This window comes from Callorhinus ursinus, unplaced genomic scaffold (assembly GCF_003265705.2).
Source record: "Callorhinus ursinus isolate GAN/ISIS: 27379988/994484 unplaced genomic scaffold, GSC_fseal_2.0 scaffold35, whole genome shotgun sequence".
Taxonomy (NCBI): domain Eukaryota; kingdom Metazoa; phylum Chordata; class Mammalia; order Carnivora; family Otariidae; genus Callorhinus; species Callorhinus ursinus.
In genome coordinates this window covers 7,969,530-7,994,670 of record NW_027397097.1, presented here as the reverse complement: position 1 = coordinate 7,994,670, position 25,141 = coordinate 7,969,530, and the positions used below count along the sequence as shown (strand labels likewise).

The following is a 25,141-nucleotide window of genomic DNA, read 5'->3' as shown; positions in this document are numbered from 1 at the left end:
CCCTCCTTGCCATGGCCCCGTGCCTCCCGTTTCCAGGCCTTCCCCGTCAGTCCACTGCAAGAGCAGGATTGCCCAGGGAGCCTGCCTGCAGCGCCTGAGTGGTTACTGCCCAGCTCTGCTGCACACATGGGCTCAGGCGAGGCAAACGTGGAGAGTCAAAGAGGGAGTGTCTGTAGTTAGAGCGCACACCTCGAGTGTGTGCGAAGGGGGCAATCGGACTTTATCTTCATGGGAGCTTTTGACATTTAGAAATATTCCTAAATGCCACATTTGAGTTGCAGAAAGGGAGAAACAGAGATGTATGTCTGAAGGTCCCTTGGGCGCGGTCCATTGGTGATCGGACGCGGTCACTGTGACACGACGTTCCCTGCCCAGCTCCAGGGAGCTGAGACATCTGCTAGTATCTAGGGGGACCCAGAGATGACAGACCCACGCATCACCCGCACTCTTCCACAGGCTTAAGTAATGCCAGAGCATAGATGGGACCCAATGCGTTATAAAAAGGCCAGCATTGGGGCGCCTGGGTGGCTCAGTCAGTTAAGGGACTGCCTTTGGCTCAGGTCATGATCCTGAAGTCCCGGGATCAAGTCCCGCATCAGGCTCCCTGCTTAGCAGGGAGTCTGCTTCTCCCTCTGACCCTCACCCCTCTCATTCTGTCTCTCTCTCTCTCTCTCTCTCTCTCTCTGTCATTCTCTCTCTCTCAAAAATAAATAAAAATTTTTTTTTAAAAATGCCAGCATTCACAGGACTGGCTGTTTCCAGCTTTCCTGAATCCCGTTAACGTCCAGTGTCGATGGGTGGCACTGAGCAGAGGCAGAAGGAGACGGCCTGTAAAGAAAGAGGTGGAAAGAGCTGGTAGAGTCAAGCTAGTCCTAGGTTTGAACCCACCACTTACTGGCTAACCGTTTCAGGCTACTCCCTTCCCTTCTCTGAGCCTCAGTTTCCTCATTTGTGAACTGAGGGTGGTGCCGACCAAACTTCCCCATGCTGTAATACAGATGACAGAGCACGGACGGTGCCCGACTCACAGGAGGCTCAGCATTCGCTGCCAGGGGAGAAGAGCCCAGCTCAAAGATACCTTCGCTGGGTGACCCGATGCCGAAGGGAAGGGTCGTGACAGCTGCAGCTTCAAGCGCCTTTTTCTCCGTTTGGAATCCTTCTGCCTGATTTGCACAGGCAGTTAAGGGGATGGAAACATTAAAAGGTTTTTTGTAATGTCTTGTTTGATGACTTCCTTTCTGGGGTGATGCCTAACATGTATCAGATGGCTGCTTTTGCCTAATTTCAGCCATTAGATTAGGGAGGGATGAGGTAGTTCGTCCTCGGGGAGAAAAAAGAAATCAATGTGAGTAAGCGTGATTAGTAACAGCGTCCATGAGTCATGCAGCGGGAGGACAAGAACTTGACCGAGGCCGCGAACTGGGGAACTGTGATCCGGCGGACGGCCCTTCCCTGCCTCAGGGCTCAGCACTGCAGCTGCTCCCATTTCCACGCAGGTCATGCTCTGCCCCCTGGAAGTGAATGTTCTCCCATTATTGAACATCCAGCCATCACTACAGGACGTTTTCCTCTGAGGTGGAAATGGTCATCCCTGATAGTAACAGAGCGTTCTTTCTTCGTTAGAGGGGATATTTGTGATCATTGGCTTAAACATTGGTGATGTCAGAGCATATGCACCTACCATGTGGCAAGCCCTGCACTGGGCTCAAGGGACGTGGGGTGAAGAAGTCACGCCACAGGGCTCACAATCACTGGGGGACCTGTGCGTGCACACACACTGGTGTACTGGGTGTGCAAGTGCAGGTACCTTGTGATTTTAGGTTTACAGAAGGCTGTGGCCAGGTCTGTCTGAAGAGTATGGAAGGGCTTTGATGTGGTATTGCAGTCTCTGAGTTGACTCTCAACCTCATGGTTGAGGAGGGAGCTAGGAAAGGCACCCCCAGCTGAGAAATCACTGGAGGGGGTTAGACAGAACTCCCAGCTGTAGGGAGGGAAAACAATTCCCCCTGGGTTTTTCAAGGAAAGAAAATGTAGTGGGTGATATAACTAAAGAGTCCAGGGGATCATTTTTGCATCATGCAGCTAGATCCAGGCATTCAAATAATGTCTTTCTGCATCTTTTTCTGACTCTTGACTGTTTCTCTTTGCTTTGGCCTCATTCTTATGCAGGCCTCCCCATCTGATAAAAGGAACCCCTCCAGGCTTACATACTACCAGCTTTGTAAACCAGGTAAAGGAGTGCCTCTCCCCCCCATAGCTCTAGCAAAATCCAGAGATGGACTGGCCTGACCAGGGTCACATGGCCCTGCCTAAATTAGACACCCTGCCTGGAGAAGTGGGGGTGCTCTCATTGGCCACCCTGAAGCCATTTCCATCCAAATTCAGAGTCTGAGAGTAGGGCTCCCAAAAACAGAGAAAGAAGGGGCCCCTGGGTGGCTCAGTCAGTTAAGCATCTGACTCTTGATTTCAGCTCAGGTCATGATCTCAGGGTCGTGGGATTGAGCCCTCACTGGACCCTGCGCTGAGCATGGAGCCTGCTTAAGATTCTCTCTCTCCCTCTCCCTCTGCCCCTCCCCCCACTCATGCATGTGCATGCACTCTCTCTCCCTCTTTCTCTCTCAAAAAAAAAAAAAAAAGAAGAAGAAGAAGAAGGGATGCCAGACAAGCAAAAGCCACATAGGTACATTAAGGAGGTGAAGGCATGGTAGGAGGCAACAAGCCTTGAGCAGGAGGAATCCCGCATGTCTTCCAGAAATGGACGCTCAGTGGGCAGCACTTGCCTCATTTTCCCTCCCATCCACTAACTAAGATCTCTGTGGTACAGTCACCAGCAGAGCTAGTCTCTGACAGCACCTCATACTCAATCCCAACTGGTTCCTGGGCATGACAGAGCATGAACCTGTAGGGGTGCTCTGGGTAACTGCCATTCTTATAAAAAGCCCAGATGAAAAATGTGCTTAGCATCTTGCAGTAAGGCTGCACTGGCCAACCTTTAGGGCTTCTGCTCAGTTAGCATGGGATTTACCATGCCATGCGCTGGGCACTTGGCGGGACCTACCCAAGCAGTAGAGTGTTGGGATTAAGGTCACTGATTCTGGAACCAGACCACGTAGGTTAGCATACTGTCTCTATGATACAAGGCCGTCCTTGGGCAAGTTCCACAATATCTTTTTTTTTTTTTTACTATGGTATATATATATATATTTTTTAAGATTTTATTTATTTTTTTGTCAGAGAGAGAGAGAGCACAAGCAGGGGGAGAAGCAGGCAGAGGGAGAAGTAGGCTCCCTGCTGAATAAGGAGCCTGATGCGGGACCTGATCCCAGGACCCTGGGATCAAGACCTGAGCCGAAGGCAGACACTTAACCGACTGAGCCACCCAGGCGTCCCCACAATATCTTTTTCATACCTCAGTTTCCCATCGTCGGTGAAACAGGAATAAAAATAGTAAGTACCCCCTAGGGTTATTATGAAGACTGAGTTAATACGTATACAGCATTTAAACCAGTGCCTGGTACAGAGTATGCACTATATATGTGTTAGCTACAGTATGTTCCTTACCATTATTATTATTATTCAGCTCTACAGTGGTCTTTAAGATAGGTCTAACTGTCCTCCTTTCAGAGATGGGAAAGTTGAGCCTTAGATAGTTAAGTGATTTCTAAGATCAACAGCGTGTCAGTGGTGGAGCTAGAACTTAGATCCAGGTCCTTTTGACTTCATATTTTCCCAGCATTTGGTGCTCTTCTGCTTAGTATCAAGCATTCATCCATCCATCCATTCATTCACATATTCATTCATTCAGTAAACACAGGCCCTACTTCATGTCAGCAATGGGCCAGGTACTAGGGATCCATTGATTGAATTCTCTTGGTCCTATCAGAAATTCTGAGTATCAGCTTTACATGGGTTTGATTTTTTAAAAATGGGAAACCCATTAATGATTCGTTAGTGAATATAGCATGTGTGAGAAATGAAATATTCTAAAATGCAGAGTAATCGAGGGGGGATTATTAATAGGATTCTGGAAGTGAAGAGTTTGGCAACAACTAACAGAAATCTTCACTGAGCAAATGAATCAGGCCCAACACTACGCATTTGCTGCAGTTTGACAGGAAGGAACTGATGTCCAGAGAGGTGGGGTGTCTGGACCACGTGCCAGCGAGATCATGGCAGGGCTGGAACTAGGACCCAGGCCTACCGACCACCCTGCCACCTTAAGATAATGGGCAGGGCACAAATCAGACTCACCTGGGTGCCTGGGCAGGCACTTTCCCTCCCCTGAGTCATTCGGGTTAGTCTGATTTCTCACTTTGATTTCATCATGATAGTCCAGAAATCTGGGAAGCCACAGGAACTAACACAGAGCGATATCATTGCAAATGTCCAACAGGTGTTGGCTGGAAATGGTGATTTAATCCCTCTAAGTATCTTGAAGTATTACCCTGAATTCTGAATTGCCCCAAGGAATCCCAAAATATAAGGGGTCCAAAGGAAAAAGAAAGGGGAACTCACTGGCCTTGGGAATCTGCTGTCTTTCATGTGTGAAGTTTGGTGTGTGCTGTGGAAGGAGGCGGTGGGACGGAGAAGTAGCGTTATCAGGCCTGGGTTTGAAGCCTGGCTTTGCCCCTGTGACCTTGGACTCCCGATTGCCCCCCCTCCTGTGAGTTGTGCTATTCTGAACAAGTGTCCTGACTTCTCAGAGCCTCGGTTACCTCAGAGCTGAAAAGGGGATACTAACATATACTTTACAGGGCTGCTCCTAGGATAAAATAAGATCATGCTATGCAAAGAACTTAGCACAGACCCTGGCACATAGTTATCGCTCAGTAAACAATGGACACTAGGATTGTAGGCATCGTCAGTAAACATTTATATTAGACTTACAATAAAGCAGTACATGGACCAGGCATTGGGAGTACAAGGGCCACGGTCTAGTCAGAAACCCACTACTCTCTCATTCTGTTTTCAGTCTGTGGGTAGGTATAATTGTCTCTGTTTTATAGATGCTCTCAGAGAGGTTAAGTCACTTGCCTAGGTCACACAGCGAGTGAGTGGCAGAGGCAGGATTCAGACCCATATCAGCCGGGCTCTGAAGCACGTTGCCTCTCCAGGACACTGAGCAGCCAGGCAAAAGTTTACTTCTTCCATTTCCGTATTTAAAAAAAGAAAAAGAAAATGGAGTATGACATTCGGGCGTGGGCGGAATTCCTGGGGGATGTGCCTCCAAATCCAGATCTGCTTCCGATTCCTCGAGATGCCAGGCCTGGCGATCTACACCCCTTCAGCGGTGTCAGTGAGTCTCTGCACTGCGTCCTATGTCGTCAAGAGACATTTGCTTTAGCAGGCCCTGGGCTGTATAAATTAGGCAGAGCAGTGCTCACTGTGGTTATGAATATAACTCTTGGATTAAGGTTCTATGGTGGCTGCGTTATTTGTTTCGCAAACCTGAGCTGGGCTGATTGGATTTCTCTGCCTTTCTTTTTTAACCTAAGTAGATTCTGAAATTGGAAAAATAAAATATTCCACAGCTGAGAGAGAAGAATTGGCTTGGGGAACGAGCCCAGGTGGCGCCCACCTCTGTACACTTTCTGCATGGAAATAACATTAGCGCCGTCTATGCCCTTGCCGCGGGGACTTCCTCTGTAAGCTGTATCTGAGGCCATGGCAAGAGAAGGGGCAGGAGCTGGGGGTCAGTCCTCTTGGGAGGGCACTGACAAGGAGGGTGGCACTTAAGAAGGTGTTCTCAAGTATGAATAATAGTCATAAAACCATTCATGGAGCACCTGCTCTGCTGGGTGCATGGCAAGGTGGAGTGTGGTAGGCATGCCATCGCCATCAGGAGCACGGGGGTTGAAGTTAGACTTGAACTCCAGTCTTGATGTTGAGTAGCCGTGGAGCACGAACAAATTCTCTGAGCTTCAGTGTCCTCATCTGTAAAATAGAGATAATAATAGCTAGCATCTAGTGACTACTTGCCACGTGCCGGGCATGCTCTTCACGCTTTACATCAGTCGGCCCAGCCACCGCATGGGAGGCATCTCCGTATTCCAAGTCAGGAAAGTGGGGCACAAGAAGAGCCGAGTGTCTTGTACGAGGCCACACAGCTAGGAAGCGGCTGGGCCAGGACTTGAACCCGGGCTAACTGGCTCTCAAGGCTGCATGCCAAACTCGATGCGGTGTTGCTCCTCTTACACCTCAGAGGACTCTGGTGAAGAGAAGATGGGGCGAGTGGGTTAAAGATGCTTAGCTTAGTAGCTAGTTGCCCTGTAGGCCTTCAATACTCTGAGGCCATTGTTAGTACTGTGATTACATTTCGGTGGCCTGGGGATTGAGCAGGACACTTTGCAGAGGACTTCAGGAGGACAAATTCCTTTTATCTCTTTCTATTATGTCTTCATTTATGGACATTGATGGATGAAACACCTGCCTAAGATCTCCTGAGCTTGTATCAAAAGGAACATCCACATGCGATCATGTCATAAATGATGAAAAGCATCTCTGTGATCTGTATAATTAGTTGGATGACTTTCTGCCTTTTCCCCTAAGTGCGGCCTTTTGCGGCCTTTTATGGCCTGAGGGAGAAAGTAAAGACCACTTGAGCGGCGGCCACCATGCTTCTTAAGACTTGCTGGGGCTGGGCAGGTGTTCTTTGTTTGAGGTAGGAGGCATTTGCATATGGCATCTAGAGGCTGCGAAGGGCACTGGGCTTGGAGTCTGTTTATGGGCAAGCCACATAACCTTGAAGAGCCTCAGTTTACTCATGCCTAAAAGGAGGATAGCAACACCTACCTCTTCGGGTTGTGGTTATGGTGTGTTATCAAACAGTAAAACTTTCTGTGCTCCCCAAAACACCTCATCCATGTAGCTATTGATATGATTGTTGTTTAGTCATAACAAAACTATATTGGATGTTTTTGCATTTAATAAATTGCCCGATACATATAGCTTAAGTACTCCAGAATTTATTTTTTCTTGTTCTGCCTCTAGGGGGCATCAAGAGTAGAAAGAGCGGAGATCTGCGTTGGGATCATGGCTTTTTATCCTTTCCTGAGTGGTGTGACCAAGGGCATGTTTCTTGTTTGGTTTGTTGTTTTGTTTTTGAACCAAGATGTCACATTTAATAAAGTTGTCCCAGGTGCTAGGGCCCGAGATATCCTGTTGTTGAAAAAATTTGAAAAAGTTTGTAGACAAAGACATGAGCAGGTTTATGAGACTCAGGTTTTTTGTCTGTAAAATGGGGAAATTAGGACGGACCTTATGGTGTTAGTCTGGAGATGAAATGAGTCCTGCTCATCATCATTTGTCAGTAAATATTAATTCTCTTCCCCCCAACAACCTCTTGGTTCCCAGACCTACATAGACAAGGGCTTAATTTAGTTTAATTCAACACCTACAGGTGAGCTTAATAGCCTTTACAGGGAAGCCAGCTGAAGGTATAGGAAAGACCAAGCACAGATGAGATCTCCGTTCTTGAAGATCCTCTAGCCTAAGGGGACTGTAATTAGATGTAATTCTAAGGAGCTGTGAGAGTGAATTAATAGTTAACCTCAAATGAGTCCCTCTATTTGCCAATCACTGTGCTAAGGACTCTCTGCACCATCTCCTTAAATCCCCGAAACAACACTAAGCAGTACATGGTGCTGGTCTCCCCATTTTACAGATGAAGAAATCAAGGCTTTCAGGAAGCCACAGAGCTAGGAAGTGGTGGAGCCTGGTTTCAAACTCAGTTCCATCTGACTTCTCGGCTTCTTGGCCACTGTGTTGTTTGAATGGGATTCCTTGCATGAAAACTGGGATCCAGAAGAGATTTGTAGTGCGGCCAGTGTGTAAGTGGGAGAGTAGGATTTGAACCTGAAGCGGACTGAGCCAGGGCACTTAACCACCATGCCACAGTGCTCTAGTGGGTTCTAGCAGCCTGTTGCTTCCATCTAGCATGTCTGCACGTCTTCCAAGAGAAAGCAGTTTCTTCAAAATTCCTGGTCAATGTACAATACAGGAAGGCACATGAACACAATTCATGAGAATTTACCTGTCCGTGTGCTGGCATTCAGCCTCCTGCGAGGCCACACATTGGTGGGGGATAGGGCTCGGGTCAGGAAAATGGCCCCATAAACTGCCCGGACCTTCCATGCTGACATCAGTTTCAACAAAGTGGGCTCTTCCCCGTGGGAGCCTCAAGAGTCCTTGTCATGATTTCCTCTTCATCTCTTCATGGCATCTTGGACTGTTGATGAAAATATAAAGAGTTTATATCTACCTCAGTGATCAGCTGTCTTTCCCGTACAGTTTGGAGAACATCAGGTCAAGTTTAAAGAGAACGATCAGAGTGCCCCGATTACACCATGCCCCTTGAGAATCAGTGGCAGCACATAGGTGAGAGATCCTGCCACGCACCCCAGAGAGAAGAGTCATCTGCTTCTAGCCTCACAGCCCGTGACATGTTAAGATAAGACCTCTGCCCTTAAAGCTCAGAGTATGGTAGGAGAGACAGATGTGCAAACAAAGTATGATAACTCAGAATGAGCTCTGGAGGCTGGAGGAGCCCAGAAGAGGTGCCTTGAGCCCCACTGGGGGTGAAGGTGGTGGTCAGAGAAGGCTTCCTAGAGAAGGTGACTCCTAATCTGAGTTAACTGGGTGAAGGGACAAAGAAAGGCATTCATGCCTAAGAAAACAGCATGTGCAAAGCTGTGGTCGTGAGACAGGCAGTGAGCAATTTCATGAGTGGTTTACAATTAACCTGTCAACCTTGGCACCTTTTTAAAGAGGGGAGTGGAGAGCGGTGGGTGCTGCACTGGAGAGGCGGGCTCAGGCCAGATGATGAGGGGTCTTGTCCCCGTGGGCACTGGGGAGCCACTGAAGCTTTATCGTGAGGGAGTGGTGAGATTGTTTTCTTGTAGGAAGCTCACTCCTGCTGACGGATGGCAAATGATTTGGAGATGGGAGAGCCTGTGGGCTGGGACGCCAGTTTTGGCTGTGGCCGGGCCTCAGTGTAGTGACAGTGGGAGCGGTGAGGATCTGGTAAAAGATGGAGGAGGCAGTGGTGACTCCCCAAGGTCTGGTTTGGTGGACTGGGTGGGTGGTTCTGGCAGCAGCTGGTGGTGGTGAGAGATCAGGAGCTTAGGAGAGCGGGTAGAATTAGGGGCCAGGGAGCAGGGAGGCCTGAGGTTTAGCTCTGTGTATATTTTGCCAGAGTGGGAGAGGCTTGGAGTGCAGGGAAGAGGTTGAGTCCAGCTATTTAAGCTGCCGCTTTAGCGACAGGGAGCTCACTGTTTTGGGAGGCAACCAATTGCAGAGCTTGGCGGGAAGAAGGGTTTCCTTAATTGACTGCTGGTGGCTCCAGGTAACTTCTGGCCTTTGTCCTTATTCTTTGTCCTAAAGCCCCAAGGAATAGGTTTGACCCTTCTTCCACCCTTTAGCTGTTTGGGGGCAACAGTAGTGTTCTACATGTCATCTTCTTTCCAGGAAATTCCCTGAAAGGGGTAAGGGAAGCCATGAGGAATCAGGCTGTCACAAGCTGCAAGGAGCCTCAGGAGATCATCTATAAGAGGAAGGAACCTCATTTTTCAGGCAGACAAATTGAGGCCCAGAGAGAGGAAGGGGCTTTCCCAAAGTCACGGAGTGAATTCATGGCAAAGCTGGAGACAGTTCTTTAATCTAGGACTCTCTACAGCACCGTGTAATTGTGTGTGTGATTTCTCAGCTATGGACTGTGTGGCATGAATGACAGAACTTGGACAGCTGACCATCAGGCATTTCTGTGTTTCACCAGGACTCCTAGACATACGTTCTTTCTTTAATCCCTTTCCCCTAACTCGTCTCCTTTTCAGGCTAACAGCATCGGTCCTTTGTCTACACCCGGAGGAACACAGTTTCTAAACCCTTCACCATCCAAGGAAGCCAGGGAAAACATTACCTCCAGAGACCTCAGGGCAGGATCAGCCTCTGTAATACTGGGATGACCCACAATCCAGGCATCCCTCCTCTGGACCCACTCCAGCTAATCAGCACAGCAGGCCTACCACCTCCCTCATTCCTAGTGCCTTACTACTATGAATGCAACCTACTACGTTTCCATGAGCTTCTCATCACTGAAAACACACTGCAGATGCCCACTGAACTCAATTCCACCCCCACGTGCATGCACACACTCCTGTCTTATGGTTTCTTGTTGATTTGGGACTTGACCTAACAGTTTAAGGGTCAGACTATTCTTGAAAAGGCTATGAAGGTGACAGTGGAAGGAAGGAAAACTTATCTGACAACCAGAAAGCTTTCCCAGGACACAGCTTTAAGTTGGGGGAAAGCCATGTACCCAGAAAAAAATCTCCCCTGTGGCTGCAGGTGGCCTTCTCCAATTTTATAGGCAGGGGCTTTGTCTGATCTCTCTGGGTCTCTGGTATCAAGCACAAGGCCTGTGCAGAGTGACCTTTGCAAAAGGAATGGAAGCAAGAAGAGAGGGCAGGAGGAAGGAAGCACTATGTTCCTCTTTCTTCCATCTTCCTGCCTTCTTTGGTGCCTAATCACACAGCACAATCCAATACACAACTTGCCATGCACATCCTTTGTAAGTAGCTGCTCATTAACAAATGTCCCAGGTTCATCTGCCAAGAATCACACAGTCTTGCTTTTCGAAGTGGAGGGGACTCCCAACCACTTGTCAGTTGGGGAAGCTGGAACTCAGCCAGGCTAAGTGCCTTGCCCAAGGTCACACAGCAATTAGTGGCTGATCGGGACATGCCCAAGAATGAAGTTTGGGCCAATGTAGGTTGGGAGCCAGTTCTTCCAGGCTCAGTGGTGGCCCAGCCAAGGTGTTCGTACACACACTTAGAGAGATGGGTCCTGATGTTGTGGACTTAGTTTGTCTGTAAATTGCCATGACCCTGGGAACCGAGAGCCACGTTGATTATAGCTCTGTCTGCTGGACAGGTACTCTGACACTCTGTTCAACTGTGTAGGCAAAGGCATCAAGATGCCCCTCACCCTCAGTCGCACCCTAGGAGAGCTTTCATTGCTGGATGAGGAATCCCATGTGCATTTTAATGAAGCCTGGGGGTTCTGGTTAGAATATTGGTTAGAGTACTAACATTTGGCTTTTATTAAAAGGCCAAAAGTTTGAGTGAGCCCCGTAAGCATCCTTAAAGTTGCCCCTCTGGCTCCAGGCTCCCAGAGGTACCCCCAGCTCTCACAGGTGGGCTCTAGCCTCTCCCTCTGCTCTCCTTCACCCGCACACCATCCTTGCTGCCTTAAGGAGCCTGTAGCTCTCAGCCTATGGGCCTTTGCTCCCTGGCTAGAATGCCCTTTCCCTATCTCTACTTCTGTGCTCAGTTCAAGTTCTTGTTCTTCCTAGAAGCTTCCCCAGACCACTCTACCTCCAAACTGCTGTAGCCGTGAAGGACGAGGTTACTGCCTCACATGCTGCCCTGCAGGGGATGGGAAAAGGGGTCACCTCCACATGGCTCTCCTCCCATCTTTCAGTGCCCTGCTGTGCTAACACTTAGCCACGCCTACGTGGAAGCCCGGGGACAAGGGAGCCCAGGGGATGCAAGCCTTAAGCAGTCAGCTCCCTGTGCGGAAGAAGGCCACAGAGTGAGCTCAGATGGGGTGGGAGTGGAGCAGGCAAGTGAAGAATACAGCTTTACAGGGGCTGTTAACTCATTCTCACTAACGAGGACTACACTAAGTGCTGACTGGACTGCACGCCCCTCAGGATCACTGGGTCGCCTGCCCTGTGTGTGCTGGCTTTCCTGGCCCCTCCTGCCAAATGCCCATCGTGCTTCCCCATCCTTGTAACGACCAGAAAACCCTTCCAGACACTCCCATTGGAAAACCACTGCCCCACACAGTGAGGCTTGTGCATCGGTTCTACACGGTCCTCTCATCACTGCATCTCAATGCAAAGCACTTTCATAGTCTGTGCTCACCCAGCGTTCTGCCCTGACTGAATGAGGAGCAGAAACAGCCTCATTGTGACCTCAGGGTGCCCTTTTCTACCCCTCACCAAGAAAACTGGAAGGGGAGCCCTGGAAAATCTCCTGCTGGGGGCGCCTGGGTGGCTCAGTCGTTAAGCATCTGCCTTTGGCTCAGGTCATGATCCCGGGGTCCTGGGATTTGGCCCCATGTAGGGCTCCTGGCTCAGTGGGGAGTCTGCTTCTCCCTCTGCCCCTCCCCCTGCTCGTGCTCTCTCTCAAATGAATAAATAAAATCTTAAAAAAAAAAAAAGCTCCTGCTTACTGTCTCAGCTTCCCTGGACGTTCCCTGCCATGAGTCCATCTGGGCTTTCAGGCCAAGTACCATTTCTAGACTCTGCACATTGGCCATGACATAGAAAGAGCCTCACAGCAGTGAAAGTGAACAGAAAGCATTTGTTCATGGAGGGAACAAAAAGTCAGCCTTAGCCTCATGCTCAGACCGGTGGTTCTATTTTGGACTTCATGGTCTGTATTCATTCTGGGCTAAGCTAATCATAATAATGGTGAGGTGCGCCTGGGTGGCTCAGTCAGTTAAGCGTCTGCCTTCAGCTCAAGTCATGATCCCAGGGTCCTGGGATCGAGTCCCTGCATCCCTGTGTTGGACTCCCTCCTCAGTGGGGAGTCTGCTTCTCCCTCTGCCTGCCGCTCCCCCTTCTCGTGCTCTCTCTCTCTCTCTCAATAAAATCTTTAAATAATAATAATGATGATGATGATGAGAGTTGTCTCCAACTCTTACACAGGACCACACAGTTTGCAAGCTACCTTCATATACATTTGACAGACGAAGAAGCTAGAATGCAGGTTACATCAATAGTCTGAGATTATACAGCTTGAAGGAGGCAACGCTGAGGCTGGAAGTCAGGCCATCAGATCCCGGCTGCCGACTGCAGTGACAAAGAGCTTTCTGGCCTCTCTAAATTGGTCGTGGAGGCCAAGGTTCATTAGCCGAGCTCTCAGCACTGCTATATCACCATCCCGAGTTAGTGGTGCTCAATGGCATTTTAATGGAAGCCAAATAAGTCTTCCTGTTGGCATTCACAGGCAGCTGGAGTTTTTTGTTTTATGGTAATTAAATACCATCATCTTTCATATCTGACAATCTTTAGGGCCCGATGAACGACTGCAGTGCACTCCAGGTCGCCGTGAACTCCAGAGCAAGGAGACCTCGGGGCGTCTGTCGGCAGTTTCGCGGGGCTGACTGTGGGCACCCAGCCTGGCACCCTTGTGCAGAGCCACGGCTGGCCTTCAATCGCAGGGCTGTTGACACATTAAAATTCTGTGCCTGAGCCAAAGCCCTGGAAGTTCATGCCTTTTTCTCCTGAGTGTGCTCTTATAAAAGAATAATGACCCACGCGGCAGGAGCCTCTCTAGCAGGCAGGCATCCTGCGGTCAACCTGGGCCTGGCTTGTGGTCTGTCCCGGCCTGGCTCACCCTCCACCCGGCCACCAGAAATCATCCTCAGACACTAGTGATCACGGCACTCTCTTGCTTAAAGCCCACCAGGGACCCTCTCACCCTGCCGGGAAAGGCCAAGTTCTTCCAGGGGCACCTGCAGGCAACCGCCCTCCTCCCCCCGCCCCCCCGTGTCTCCTCCTCACCGGCTGTCACTGCCCCTCCCAGCCATCACACTGCTCATCCACAGGCCCCAGCGGGTCATGCTGGCTCTCTCTCAGGCTTCTGAACCCTTCACACGTGCCCGCTAGACACAGGTCGCATGTCATTTCTCCCGAAGCCTCCCCCAGCCCCAACAGTCGGTCTGGCAGCTGCCTCTGGGCTCCCCGGAGCTCCAGCAGGCTGTAGTGAGAGCTAGCAAGAATCCTGGGAGCCACCGTTTGGGGGGGGCTCACTGTGTGACAGGCATTGATGTCAACGCTTTACCGGACTCAACTCACTTAATATATACACAGTAGGGTGTTTAACAGCATGGGGCCTGGACCGCCACGGCCCCAGTTCAAATTCCGGCTCCATCACTCAGTGGTGGTGTAATCTTAGGCAAATGGCTCACCATCTGGGTGCCTTAGTTTCCTCTTCTACAAAATGGGGAATGACCCTAGTACCTTCGTTGGAGGGGCATCGTAAGGATTAAATAATTCGAACACTGAGACCCAGTCACATAGTAAGTATTCAGTAAATGTTAACTATTGCAATCCCATTGTCATTGCCATTGTGTGTAGTAGCCGAGTGTCTGCTTTTTTACTAGACTGAGAGCAGCTCAAAGTCAGGGACTGATTTGTCTCAGCTCTGGACCGCCATGTTTCCAGTCTACAGTAGCCCTTCTCCCTCCTCTTCCTCTTCCTTTTATTACTGTTACTATTATATATTCAGTTTCCAGATGAGGAATTAGGGGCTCAGAGAAGTTAAAGGACTTGCCTTAAATCATGTAGCTCATCAGAGCCAGAGCCGGGGTGGAGCCTGGGTCTGGAAGACTCCTGAGCCCTGCTCTTAAACCTTTCGTCAGCGTGCCTCCGGACACAGGCTATTGGCCAAGGCTGGGGCTCATCCTCATCTTAAAACTCATCTAGTTTCTGCACACAGCAGAGGGCTCTTTAGTGTTGCTGATGGATTGAACAACCTCAAGGGCCTTCTCCTTGGCGTGCACCTGAACGCAGGACAGAGCAGCACCTTGGTTTGCTCTGATATGCTTATCTGATGCCAAAAGGGGCCCTTCGAAGACATGGAGCCCCCATGTGTCCGATTTTGTCCCGAGGGTTGGGCTGCAGTCATTCTCATCACTTCTGATCTGCATGTTGGACTACAGGCACCCTCCTGAGACCAGGGCTCCCGGAAGCCAGAGGGCAGTCCAGAATAGGATTCGGCTGCAATAGAAGAACAGCACATTTCTGTTAGATATTTTCTTGCTCTTTTTCTCTCAAGGTTTTTTGCCTTGGAACCCCTGTTGTAAATGCTGTCGAGTGATTATCATGGGGATGATTCAGCACACTACAATTTATTCATTCAGCATGCCTTTATCATAATCGTGGAATTAATAGTTACCAGTGTTTAGCATTACTGTATTCCAGGCACTAATAAGTACCTATGTACATTATCTCATTTACTTCTCATAGCAACCCCAGAAGGTAGGTAGTATCTGCAGTTCATGGTAAGAAAACTGAAGCTCCAGAGAGATTAAGGAACTTGATCAAGGTGACACCACTTATAAGTGACAAAGCCAAAACTTGAACCCGGGGCTGCCTGACATCAAAGCCTAGTCTCTTTCTATTACCTCCTGCTTGGAAGAGCATCTTGAAGAAGCCCCATGATGATCTCGGTTCAGGGAGATGCTTCTGGAGGCTTCAGTGTTCACAAGTTTTGTGCATATAAAATGGAAAAAAAATGTCTGAGGTGTCAGAGGGAACCAGCAACTGCAAATATATCTGAGAACTTGTAGGAAGCAAAAATAGTCGATGGAAAACCAGGCTTGCAAAACTCAGATAAGCAAGTGGCCTTTACTAACAGAGGTGTGCAGCAGAACAGTAAAAATGACTCATATCTGGGCTCGATTCAGAGATATACTTGGAGGCTCTATCTGCGAGAAGAGGGTGTAAATTGGAATTTACAGCACAGCTTTGCAAATGTACCAATGCCTTTACTCGCAGGTAGCAGGAGAGAAGTTATTGCTCGTGCAAGCAAGAAGTGCACCCAGCAAATCTGCTGTTGTCTCCCCCCACGCTCTGTAAAGATTGACGAGGGATATGGAGATGCATGGCACGCAGTCCCTTCCCTCAGGGAGCACTGGAAGCCCAAGTACTTGGCACTTGAACAAGAGCTATGCCTTTTCATCCACCAGAGAGCAGCGATGGAGGATTGTGTACCCCCTTTCACAGACCAAGGAATAGGGAGGTGAAGTGAGTTACCGGAGGCCACCCAGCCACTCTGTAGAAACCGGCAGAGAGTTGAGCCTCTCTTGGGCCATCTCTATTTCATTCACCACTGCATTCCCGACACCCAGTTTACTGGACCTGGCACTCAGGAAATGCTGAATGAGTGAACTAGAGTTTCCCTCTCAAGATAGGAGTCCAAATTGGAGAGGGGGAAGGGGAGAAAAGAAGGACCCTCTATGTCTGTGCCCTCTATCTTCCCTCTTGGCCTTAGGAGCAGAGAGGAGACTCCAGTCAGACCAGAGGAGACAATTGCTCCTTAGGAAGGTCATGGTTTTTTTGGGGGGGGTCATTGAGTCCCAAAACACGGAGCTTTGCCCATGGGAACCTGGAAAACCTCAAAGTCCCCTTTCCTAGCGTTCTCAGCATGGAAGGGGTAGGGAAGGGGGACAAAGGACCCACCTGAAGCATCCAGGTGAGTCAGGAAAGGGCTGTATAGGCCCGTGCTCTAGAGAGCCCAGGGAGATCTGCTGTGACTTTTTGCACACAAATGTCCTCCACACTAGGTTTGTTCTCTTGGATAGACTGCCCAAGCCATTCACAAGGGCCGTTTACTCAATAAACCTATATTGAGCACCTAGTCAGTTGTAGGACCTGTGATCACCAGCACGGAGGGAATAGGGGTTTTTATACCTACCAGAAGAGGCAAGATGGGGAAATAAGTATGCCAACTGTAAGGAGAAGGAAAAGATGAGTGGTCCAGGTTACCTGCTGTTAGCATTCAGTGAAGGAAAAAAGAACTTTGGGGAGGGTAGATCAAGGAAGGCTTTCTGGAGGAGTTATCATTTGAGCTGAGCTTTAAAAAATAGGATTCAGACCAGGACATTCCTTATCCTCACAGGAGAATTTCCTTTTAGAAGTTAGTTTTTTAGATCTATGACCAGTGGTCTTATACTTTAAAATCTCATTATTTCAGGATTCTCGGCAGTGGTTCTAAAGATTTACCAGAGCCTGGCATCCCCACTTAGTCACAGCGCAGAGGTCTGTAGGTTTGCAGGCCAGCCTGTCCTGACCCAGACCTCAGATGCTTGCCGTCTGTACTGAGGGGGGTTTTCCTGCCTTCGGCCATGGACTGAGACAGTTGAGCTGGTGTCTGTTTGATGCAAAGGCATCATGATTTGGTAGACAGAATTCAGGCTTTGGATTAATAAGGACTGCTTCGTAGTTCTGTAAACCTCAGCTTCCTTGTCTATAAAGTGGGACTGATGATACTACTGCCCTCTGGGGGTTGTTGTGAGCATTCGCACAGTTAAGGCTGTAAAAGTACCCATAGAAGATGCTCGCAGCAGCACCTATCAGTGTCAGTTAGGTAAACATGCCACGAAGAGGTTGACTCCGGGGGGGGGGGGGGAGGCGTGGAGCAAGGGCTAGGTCACCTTCTCTGCTGGCCTCCTGATAATCACTGGACAATAGTGGTCGGGTCCCTCTCACTGCTTCGGTGCCCTGGCCTGCAGCCAGCAGCCTGAAAGTCCAAGGGTAGGAGAGACACTCAGCCAGCCCAGGAGGCTGCTTCTGCTGCTGGCTTCTGTCCCAGGCTCCAAATGTCTCCATTAAAGTGCTGCCTGAGGACATAAACAAATGGCCCTGCTATTCTCACCTTCTCCCTGGTCCAAGGCTGTCTGCTATCTGCCTGTTTGGGCTGCCTGTGGGCTCTTCTCTCCCCTCCCGTTAAGGGGCACCCTTGCTGGCACAGCATGGCACATCTTCAGAAGGCACTGTTCACATTCCTGGGGACCGCCCTCATTAGAAATGAGGTTTCAGCCCCTATGTCGCTACAGCAGACCTCTTGGCCTTTGGGGGAAAGTTGTAGCAGGAGCGGAGAGGAGAGGGAGGAAGATGAGAGGCAGGGCTGGAAAGACAGGCGTGGGTCACATTCTGAAGGGCTTACTGGACCCTGTGTGGGCCTTATCCTAAAATCGGTTTTTCATCTATAAATCTGAGATAATAGCTATTGTTCCAAGTAGCTAAAGGGAGTAAATAAAAGATTATCGCAATTCCCTTGTCTGTAAAGTGGGGCGAAAAACAGCACCTGCTCTGCAGTGGGTCATGAGGATCAGCTGGATTTAAACATGTAGCGGGCTCAGAATGGGGCCGGGCATGTAGGAAGTGCTCAATAAATGTTAATGGTAGTTTTTAATAACCCCCAGGTGGTTTTTAATTGGGCTCACTCCCTTTACTCAAAGTTCACCTCCTACCCCCTACCCAGGCTACCACTGACCACTTAGCCTAAAATTTCACCGTTGACCCCACACACCCAGACCATTGGCCCCTTCCTGGCTTTATGTGTTCTCTGATTTGTCAGCACCTCTGTAAACTGTGTATTTTACTTATCTTGTTTGTTTCATTTACTATGTACCATTATAGATAGTTAGGGTTTCTCAACTTTTAGCATCCATTGGAATCACCGGGAGTTTGTGAAATGAAATCAAGTGTTCATGATTCAGTAAGACTGGGGCAGGGCCCGAGAATTTTCACTTCTTACAAATTCCCAAGTGGTGTTGAAGCTGCTGGTCCGGGACCACACATTGAAAAATGCCCTCCCCAAAATATCAAAGAAAACAGGGCAAAGTGGGTGACGTCAGAGGCTTGTTTTTTTGTTTTATCTTGTTTATTGTGTCTCTCTTTTCGAGTTTAAGTTTCACGAGGACAGGGATTTTGTCCGCTTTGTTCGTTGATGTGTCCCTAGCACTGAAAATAGTAGGAGCTCAAAAAGTATCTGTCGAGTAGCCCGCCATCTCCCGACCGCATGGACACGCACGACCCGCCGCGCCCTTTGCCGCCCGGCTGCTCCCGCGTGGCCCTGGGGCCCGGCCGTCGCTGTGGCCGTGGCCATGGCGGTGGCTCGGGGCCCCGCTGACCGCACGTGTTTGTGCCCTAGATCACCCAGGCGGCCTGCAGAACCACCCGCGGCTCCGGACGCCGCCGCCGCCGCTCTCGCACGCCCACACCCCCAACCAGCACCACGCGGCCTCCATCAACTCCCTGAACCGGGGCAACTTCACTCCGAGGAGCAACCCCAGCCCGGCCCCCACGGACCCCTCGCTCTCGGGAGAGCCCCCCGCCGGCGGCGCCCAGGAGCCGGCCCACGCCCAGGACAACTGGCTGCTCAACAGCAACATCCCCCTGGAGACCAGGTGCGGGGCTGGGGGGCGGGCGGGGCTGAGCCGCAGGGGCGGCGGGGCCCTTCCGGGGGTCCCCCACCTCCCCGGTCTGGGAGGCTGGGGTCGGGGCAGTGCTCGGAGAGGTGGCTCTCGGCTGGCCGGGAGAAGGGGAGAAGGGTGGGTGGTGGCGGGAGGGGCGCGGGGCAGGAAGAGCCGGCGCTTGCGAATCCAACAGCCCCGAAGTCCGGGGCTGGCCTGCTGCGGACTAAGGTATGAGCCCTCTGTGCCGTTTCCTGGTCTGTGCAGTGGGGATGCTGCTGGCTGGAGGGGCTGCTATAATCGTGGATGAGAGCTGAGTGTGTAAAGGTGGCAGAGAGCAGGCCCTTGGTCAGCGTTTGATGGCGGCCCACACCTCTGCCTTTCCCTACTGGGATCTGCTCCCTCTCCTCTCCTCTCCACTCCTCTCCCCTCACCACCCAGGGACTTATCTCCACTTATCTCCTTTATACCCCAAACCCTATAATCCCTAACACTGATACATCATCAACTAACTTTTAGTTACAAGAGCTTTCATACTTGAGATATGATGTCATTCTCACAGCTTCACGAAGAAGGCGGTATTGTGAGTTGTGACCCCATTTGGGAGTTTCGCCGAGAGGGTCCCTGACTAGCGCAGGTCACGTGGACACTGGATGTGTGGCTACAGTGTGAACCCCGGTTGTGAGACTCGTGGGCAGTGCTGTTTCCTACACCACCACCACCTTCTCCAGGTCTCCCCTGGCCTGGCCCCCTCCTCCTCTGCCTTCTTCCAGCCTCACAGAGTGCTTCCTTTAGGGGTTTCGGTCAGGGTCAGTTCCATAGCTGTCCTTCTTCCCTCTGGTGAGCTACTGTTTTCCCAAAATGGAAATGAGTTGTTTTCTTTTTTAAGTCATTATAAAGGCATACAAGCTCCCTGGAGAAAATGCAGAAAGATATAAAGACGAAAACTAGATTCACCCATAATCCCACCACTCTGAGAGAAGCACTGTTGACTTCGGGGGACATAGTCTTTCCCTCCCTTCTCTAAAGCTGAAGTGCCTCAGGCAGCACGATTAGAAACTCCTCACCTTCTACCCTGTCTCTCAAAGTAGCGGGGAAACCTAGATTTTATTTTCTCAAACTTCTCTTCTGGATCTGTGGAGAGGACAGAAGCCATCCCACATTTAAAGACGTGAAACTAATCTATACGTGGAAAGCGCACCCATCTGACTCTATCTGGCACATCGCTGTGATAGTTGCACATCGAGCGGGTGGGATCCAGTGAAAGAAAATCGACATCCTTTTGTGCCATCTTACATTTTACTCCTGTGGAATCAGTTTTTCCAGAAGCAAATTTCTCAGAGATACAGTCCAGCTTGCCTCACTCCCAGTCTCTTAATTAATATTATTCTGTTGACATCCTTTACAATCAGGTGTGAGTTGTCCTTCTGTGCCTCCTTCTCTCTCCTCAGTGAGGGAGTTGCATAATTGTGTGTCATCCCACCCAGGGTAGCTTAATCAGATCTCCGTTATTTCCAGGGTGCTTATTGAATGACTGCACGTGGCTGAGAGAAGCCAGCGAATAATCGATGGTTCTGATTCTCTGCATGGGACCCAGTAGCCACTCCCTCTGCTTGGATGTTCATTTTTCTCACTTAGGAGCAAAGTAGGTGGTTCTCCGGGTTTTTCAAGGGAGAGGAAGATAGAGGCCGAGCAGCGGGCACGTTTTCCTGATGGCTAGTATGAGATGCCGAGGTGGACCCAGGTGACACCTGCCTTTCTGACCTTCTGTCCTCCCACACCCATGCACAGACCACAGGGAACTTTGTTTTCTTTTATGCTTTATCACTCAAGTAATAAATGTTCTACAAAACACTTAGGAACAAAGAAAAAATCACGTATGTCTACCACCAAATGGTAACCATTGTTAACATGCTGGAATATATCTGCTCATCTGTACTATTTTATATAAGTCCATACAGATATAATTATATACGTATTGAATATTCAGTATGTGTATGTGTATAGGAGTATACATCTATGTGGATCAGTCTTCCCCCAGACACCCATCCCTTTCGTGCCCCTGTGCCTTTGCACGTGCTCTTGTACAGCGCTCTGCCAGAGCTGCCCTCCTCACTTCTGGGTCTCCCAAAGTCCTACCTATTCTTAAAAACCCAGATGAAATGTTGGAGATGGGCCTTCTCTGACCCCAGAGTTCTGTGCATCTGAAGATGGCTTAAAACTGGGAGAGGTGCTTGATACAATGGATAACACAATCAGAGTACTGGACCTTAATACTGACCTTTACTGGTTGGTGGCACAAGAGCAACAAGGTTTAAGAGAGATCAGTGTCACATCTGGCAGATGGAATCACAGGTAATTTTGACCAGCATGGTGAGGTAAGGAAGAGAGCAGACTTTAGAGTCAGGGGACCTGGATTCTTGTCTTGGCTTTAGCACTTACTGGCCCGGCAAGTTCATTTATAGCCCTGAACCTTGATTTCCCCATGTAATGTGGGAAAAGAATTCATGCCTCTCAGACTGGGAGGAAGTGAATGAAATATCATGTAAGAAACATAAAGCACAGTGCCTGGCATGGAAAGACATACTATAAAAATGATTTCCCATTTTTTTCATACATATCTGCTTCCCATATCAACTCTTTGAAGAAAAAAAGTCACAAAAAAATACTTACTGGGCTCCTACTCACCAGAAGAGTTGAGAGGAAATAGCAGGTTGTACCTTTTCTCTACTTTGGAGAAGGAAGTTTGGCCCTGATGTTCTGAGAACATAAATGATGGTTCTTTCGCTGAAGCTGCTTGTTCATATCACAGGTTTTAGGGTCAGACACATCCTGCACTCCAGTCCCCACCCCATTGCTCACTAGCTGTGGACCTAGACCTTACATTTCTTCATCTCTAAAAGGGAGAAAATATTAGTAACTTCCTGTTCTAATTATCTATTGCTGCATAACAAATGCCTGTCAAACTTGGTGACTTAAAAAAACAACCAGTTGATTATACTTCGCAGCGTGAGGCAGGAGCTCAGGAAGAGCTAGCTGGGCCGGTCTCCCTGTGGTGTCAGTGGGGGTCAGTCAGTGGCGTTAGCTGTTAGCTGGGCAGTCTGAAAGAGCCAGGGTGGCCTTACTCGCATGCCGAAGTCTTGCAGAAGACGGCTGGGTAGCTGGGCTCAGGGGCCCCTCACCCTCTACTGTGGTCTCGGGGCTTCTCCACCCAGTCTTCCCAGTGGGGAGTGGACTTCACACTCTGTGGCTTGGAGCTCCATGGCACTGCGACAGAAGCCAGTGATCCTCTTAAAGGCTTGGCCTGGAATGGTATAGCATCACTTCTGCCATTGTTCTGTTGGCCAAAGCAGACCTAGGCCAGCTAGCTTCCAGGAGAGGGACGAGAGACCCCGCTTCTCAAAGGGAGAGGTGCCCAAGGATTTTCAGCCACTTCCAACCCACCGTAGTGCCTCCTGAGGCTCTCCTAGCAATTATGTACGATACTGTCTGAAAATGTCTTGGCACACAGTACATGCTCACCTGCTTACCATGTAGTGCTTGTCCTTCAGTAAATACTGAGTCCCTGCTGTGTGCCCAGCAGGCCGTATGTTTAAGAGCACAGACTCTTGCAGTGGGACAAATGCTGTGATAGAGGTACACACAGTGAATCAGTTTTAATGCCTCTGGATTTTCGGCAGGCAACACGGCTTGCCACATGATGGGTGCTGGAAAACTACTAAGGCAGGCTAAATGAATGAATGACGGAACGAATGAATATAAAGCTATGCGTAACTTGAGTGGGCCAAAGGGAAGACTTCCCAGTGGGCCTGGTGCTGTGGGACTGACAGCAAGTAGGGGTCCCCAGGGGGAGCTGGGAAGAAGGAAGGACATGAGGGCTGCACAGCCTCATCGAAGGCCTAGAAGCCCAAGAGAGCAGGGCCTGGTTGAGGTGGTTTGTTGTCAACAGCTATTACCAAGCCCCACGAGGATGGGGAGCCCCCTGATGCCAGAGAAACTATCACAGGCCCTTCTCTAATTGTCAGACTGAGTCTGTGTGGAGAGTCAAAAGTAAACAGCTGGCAGAATAACCAGGAGGGGTTGAGATTTCATGTTGGAAGGAAAGAAGGGCACGGAGGACAAGCGAGAGGGAGGACCTACTTCACCCACTGCCTCTGGCCCTCTCCAGAGGTAATGTAGTCCGCCGGGGGAAGACCGGGCCTCCCTGTGCTTCCTAGAGCAGGGGTCACATGTTGCCTTGAGGCCTGCAGGTGCATCTGTGGTCCATCTTGGTGGAATCCATGTGTTCAGGGTCCACTAAACCCTGGTCCACTTCTTCACGCTCTGCAGCATCAAATGCTTAATTGATTTCATAGGGATTGTCTGATTAATAACCTGTTAGGCTCCTGTCAGATGAAGGGGAAGCAAGTGCGCAAGGCTGCCAGACCCCTACTCTAGCTCATCTGATCCCAGGCCTGGTTTGGGAGCCTGAGGCCCATTTTTGTGGTCATGCTCAATTTGGGGAATAGCCCTGCCCACCCCTCAGGGATGGGAGGCCATCCTGGTGGTCACCAACCCAGGCTTGGTATAGTTCCCAGAAGAGCACACAGCACCTTCTGGTTGACGAGGCCAACTCCTGAGCATTGCAGGAAATTGGTACGGACAGTCGTCCCTGTCGTCTGGTGATTCAGCCATAGGCCTGCAGAAAACACAACCACAGTCCCATAAGAAGCTCGTGGCCTTGTAAGGAAGACGGACCCATAAATGAATGAGTAAAGATGGCACTCTGGATAATACGGTGGGGGGGGGGGTACTCTGAGCAGAGAGGAGGGTGTGGTTCCCTCTGCATGGGACCATCAAGGAACAATGATACCAAGCACTCGTGGGGCCCTTACTGGGGCTCCATAGAGGGAAGCTCGTCAGAGACTGAGCACCCAGGGTTTCTACTAGGGGCTGGTCACACAGGCACCTCCTACCTGGCAAAGGCCCAAATTCCAAACTCACAGAAGGAAAGCCGATGTTCAGCATAAACCATATTGTTTGTACACACAGTTGAGACCCTGAGTCAGCTACTCATCAATTAATGGTTAGAATGCTTCTGAAAACCTCTGTTCCCAGACACCAGCCCAGGGCCAACTTTATAAGCAGGCCCTTCAAAGGATAACCGTCAAGATGGCTGTGGTAACTGTTCTGCACAGGTAGGAAGATTATCATCATCCCCACTTTGGAGATGAAGAGTCTGAAGACAGGAAAGTGAGGTAACTTGCCTCAGGAAGCACAGCCAGTAAGTGTCCCACCCAGGCCAGCTGGTTCCGGAGCCCATGCACCTGGCCATTCTCCAGTGCCACCTTCCTGATTATTCAGACAGGCGTTGGTAGGAGTTTGCAGGGGAGAAAGGAAACCTGGGATGAGGGGCAGCTGTGCAAGGCACAGAGAGAGCTGAGTGTCTTGGAGAGATGGCTCAGAGTTATAGGAAGACAAGGTTGTACTTCTTTCTCCCTGTGAGCATGGGGCCCGAGGAGGGCAGAAGGAGGGGCCAGTAGTTAACGTTATGGGATTGGCCTTTTAGAAAGATCACTATGACCTGGAAGACCCAGTTCATTTTTTTTGTTTCTTTGTTCATTCATTTGTTAAAATGCTAGCCCTAGAAATAAGTCTTTTTGTGGTCTTGGCCAAATCTCTGACGCCTTGCACACCTTGGGGCTGTCGGCTACAGAATGGGGGCGCAATGCCTGGCCTGTTCTACTGCGTGGCTGTCCCAGGGCTCTGAGGGTGAAGCACGGGCCAGGACAGCAGGCTCATGGTGAGAAGATGGGCTGCTGAGCGGGGCAGCCTGAAGGACTGGGCACTGCTACTTTCCAGCCACTTCCTTCCCAAAAGCTACTTGTTCTGTCCTTGGAAGGCGAGCTCTGCCTGCCCCGGGCTGGAACTGGAAACCCCTGCTTCAGGCAGCTCGGGGGCCTTGCCCGTGGCCTCCTCTGAGGTTTAGAGGGGAGCTGGTCTCCTCCCCATGCTAAGAAGAGCTGTAGGAGCAGTATTGTGCTTAGCTGTGCCCCCCTCCAGGGACTGCGCCCCTCTTTCCCAAGAGGCAGCAGGGGGCAGTGAGGTCGGAGAGATGTGCTTTTGAGTCCCACCTCTACCCTTTGGTCGCTGTATGATCTTGGGCAGTCAC

At 50.0% G+C, this 25,141-nt stretch overlaps 1 protein-coding gene across 2 annotated transcripts in view; it reads left to right on the top strand.

The window, feature by feature from the left end:
• TENM4 (teneurin transmembrane protein 4) overlaps positions 1-25,141 on the top strand; it is a 714,583-nt gene that overhangs the window by 470,392 nt on the left and 219,050 nt on the right. For both annotated transcript variants that reach the window (XM_073879780.1, XM_073879779.1), the window contains one exon: positions 18,729-18,984. In XM_073879780.1, coding sequence (XP_073735881.1) covers positions 18,729-18,984 — 256 coding nt within the window. The remainder of the gene's footprint in view (positions 1-18,728; positions 18,985-25,141) is intronic.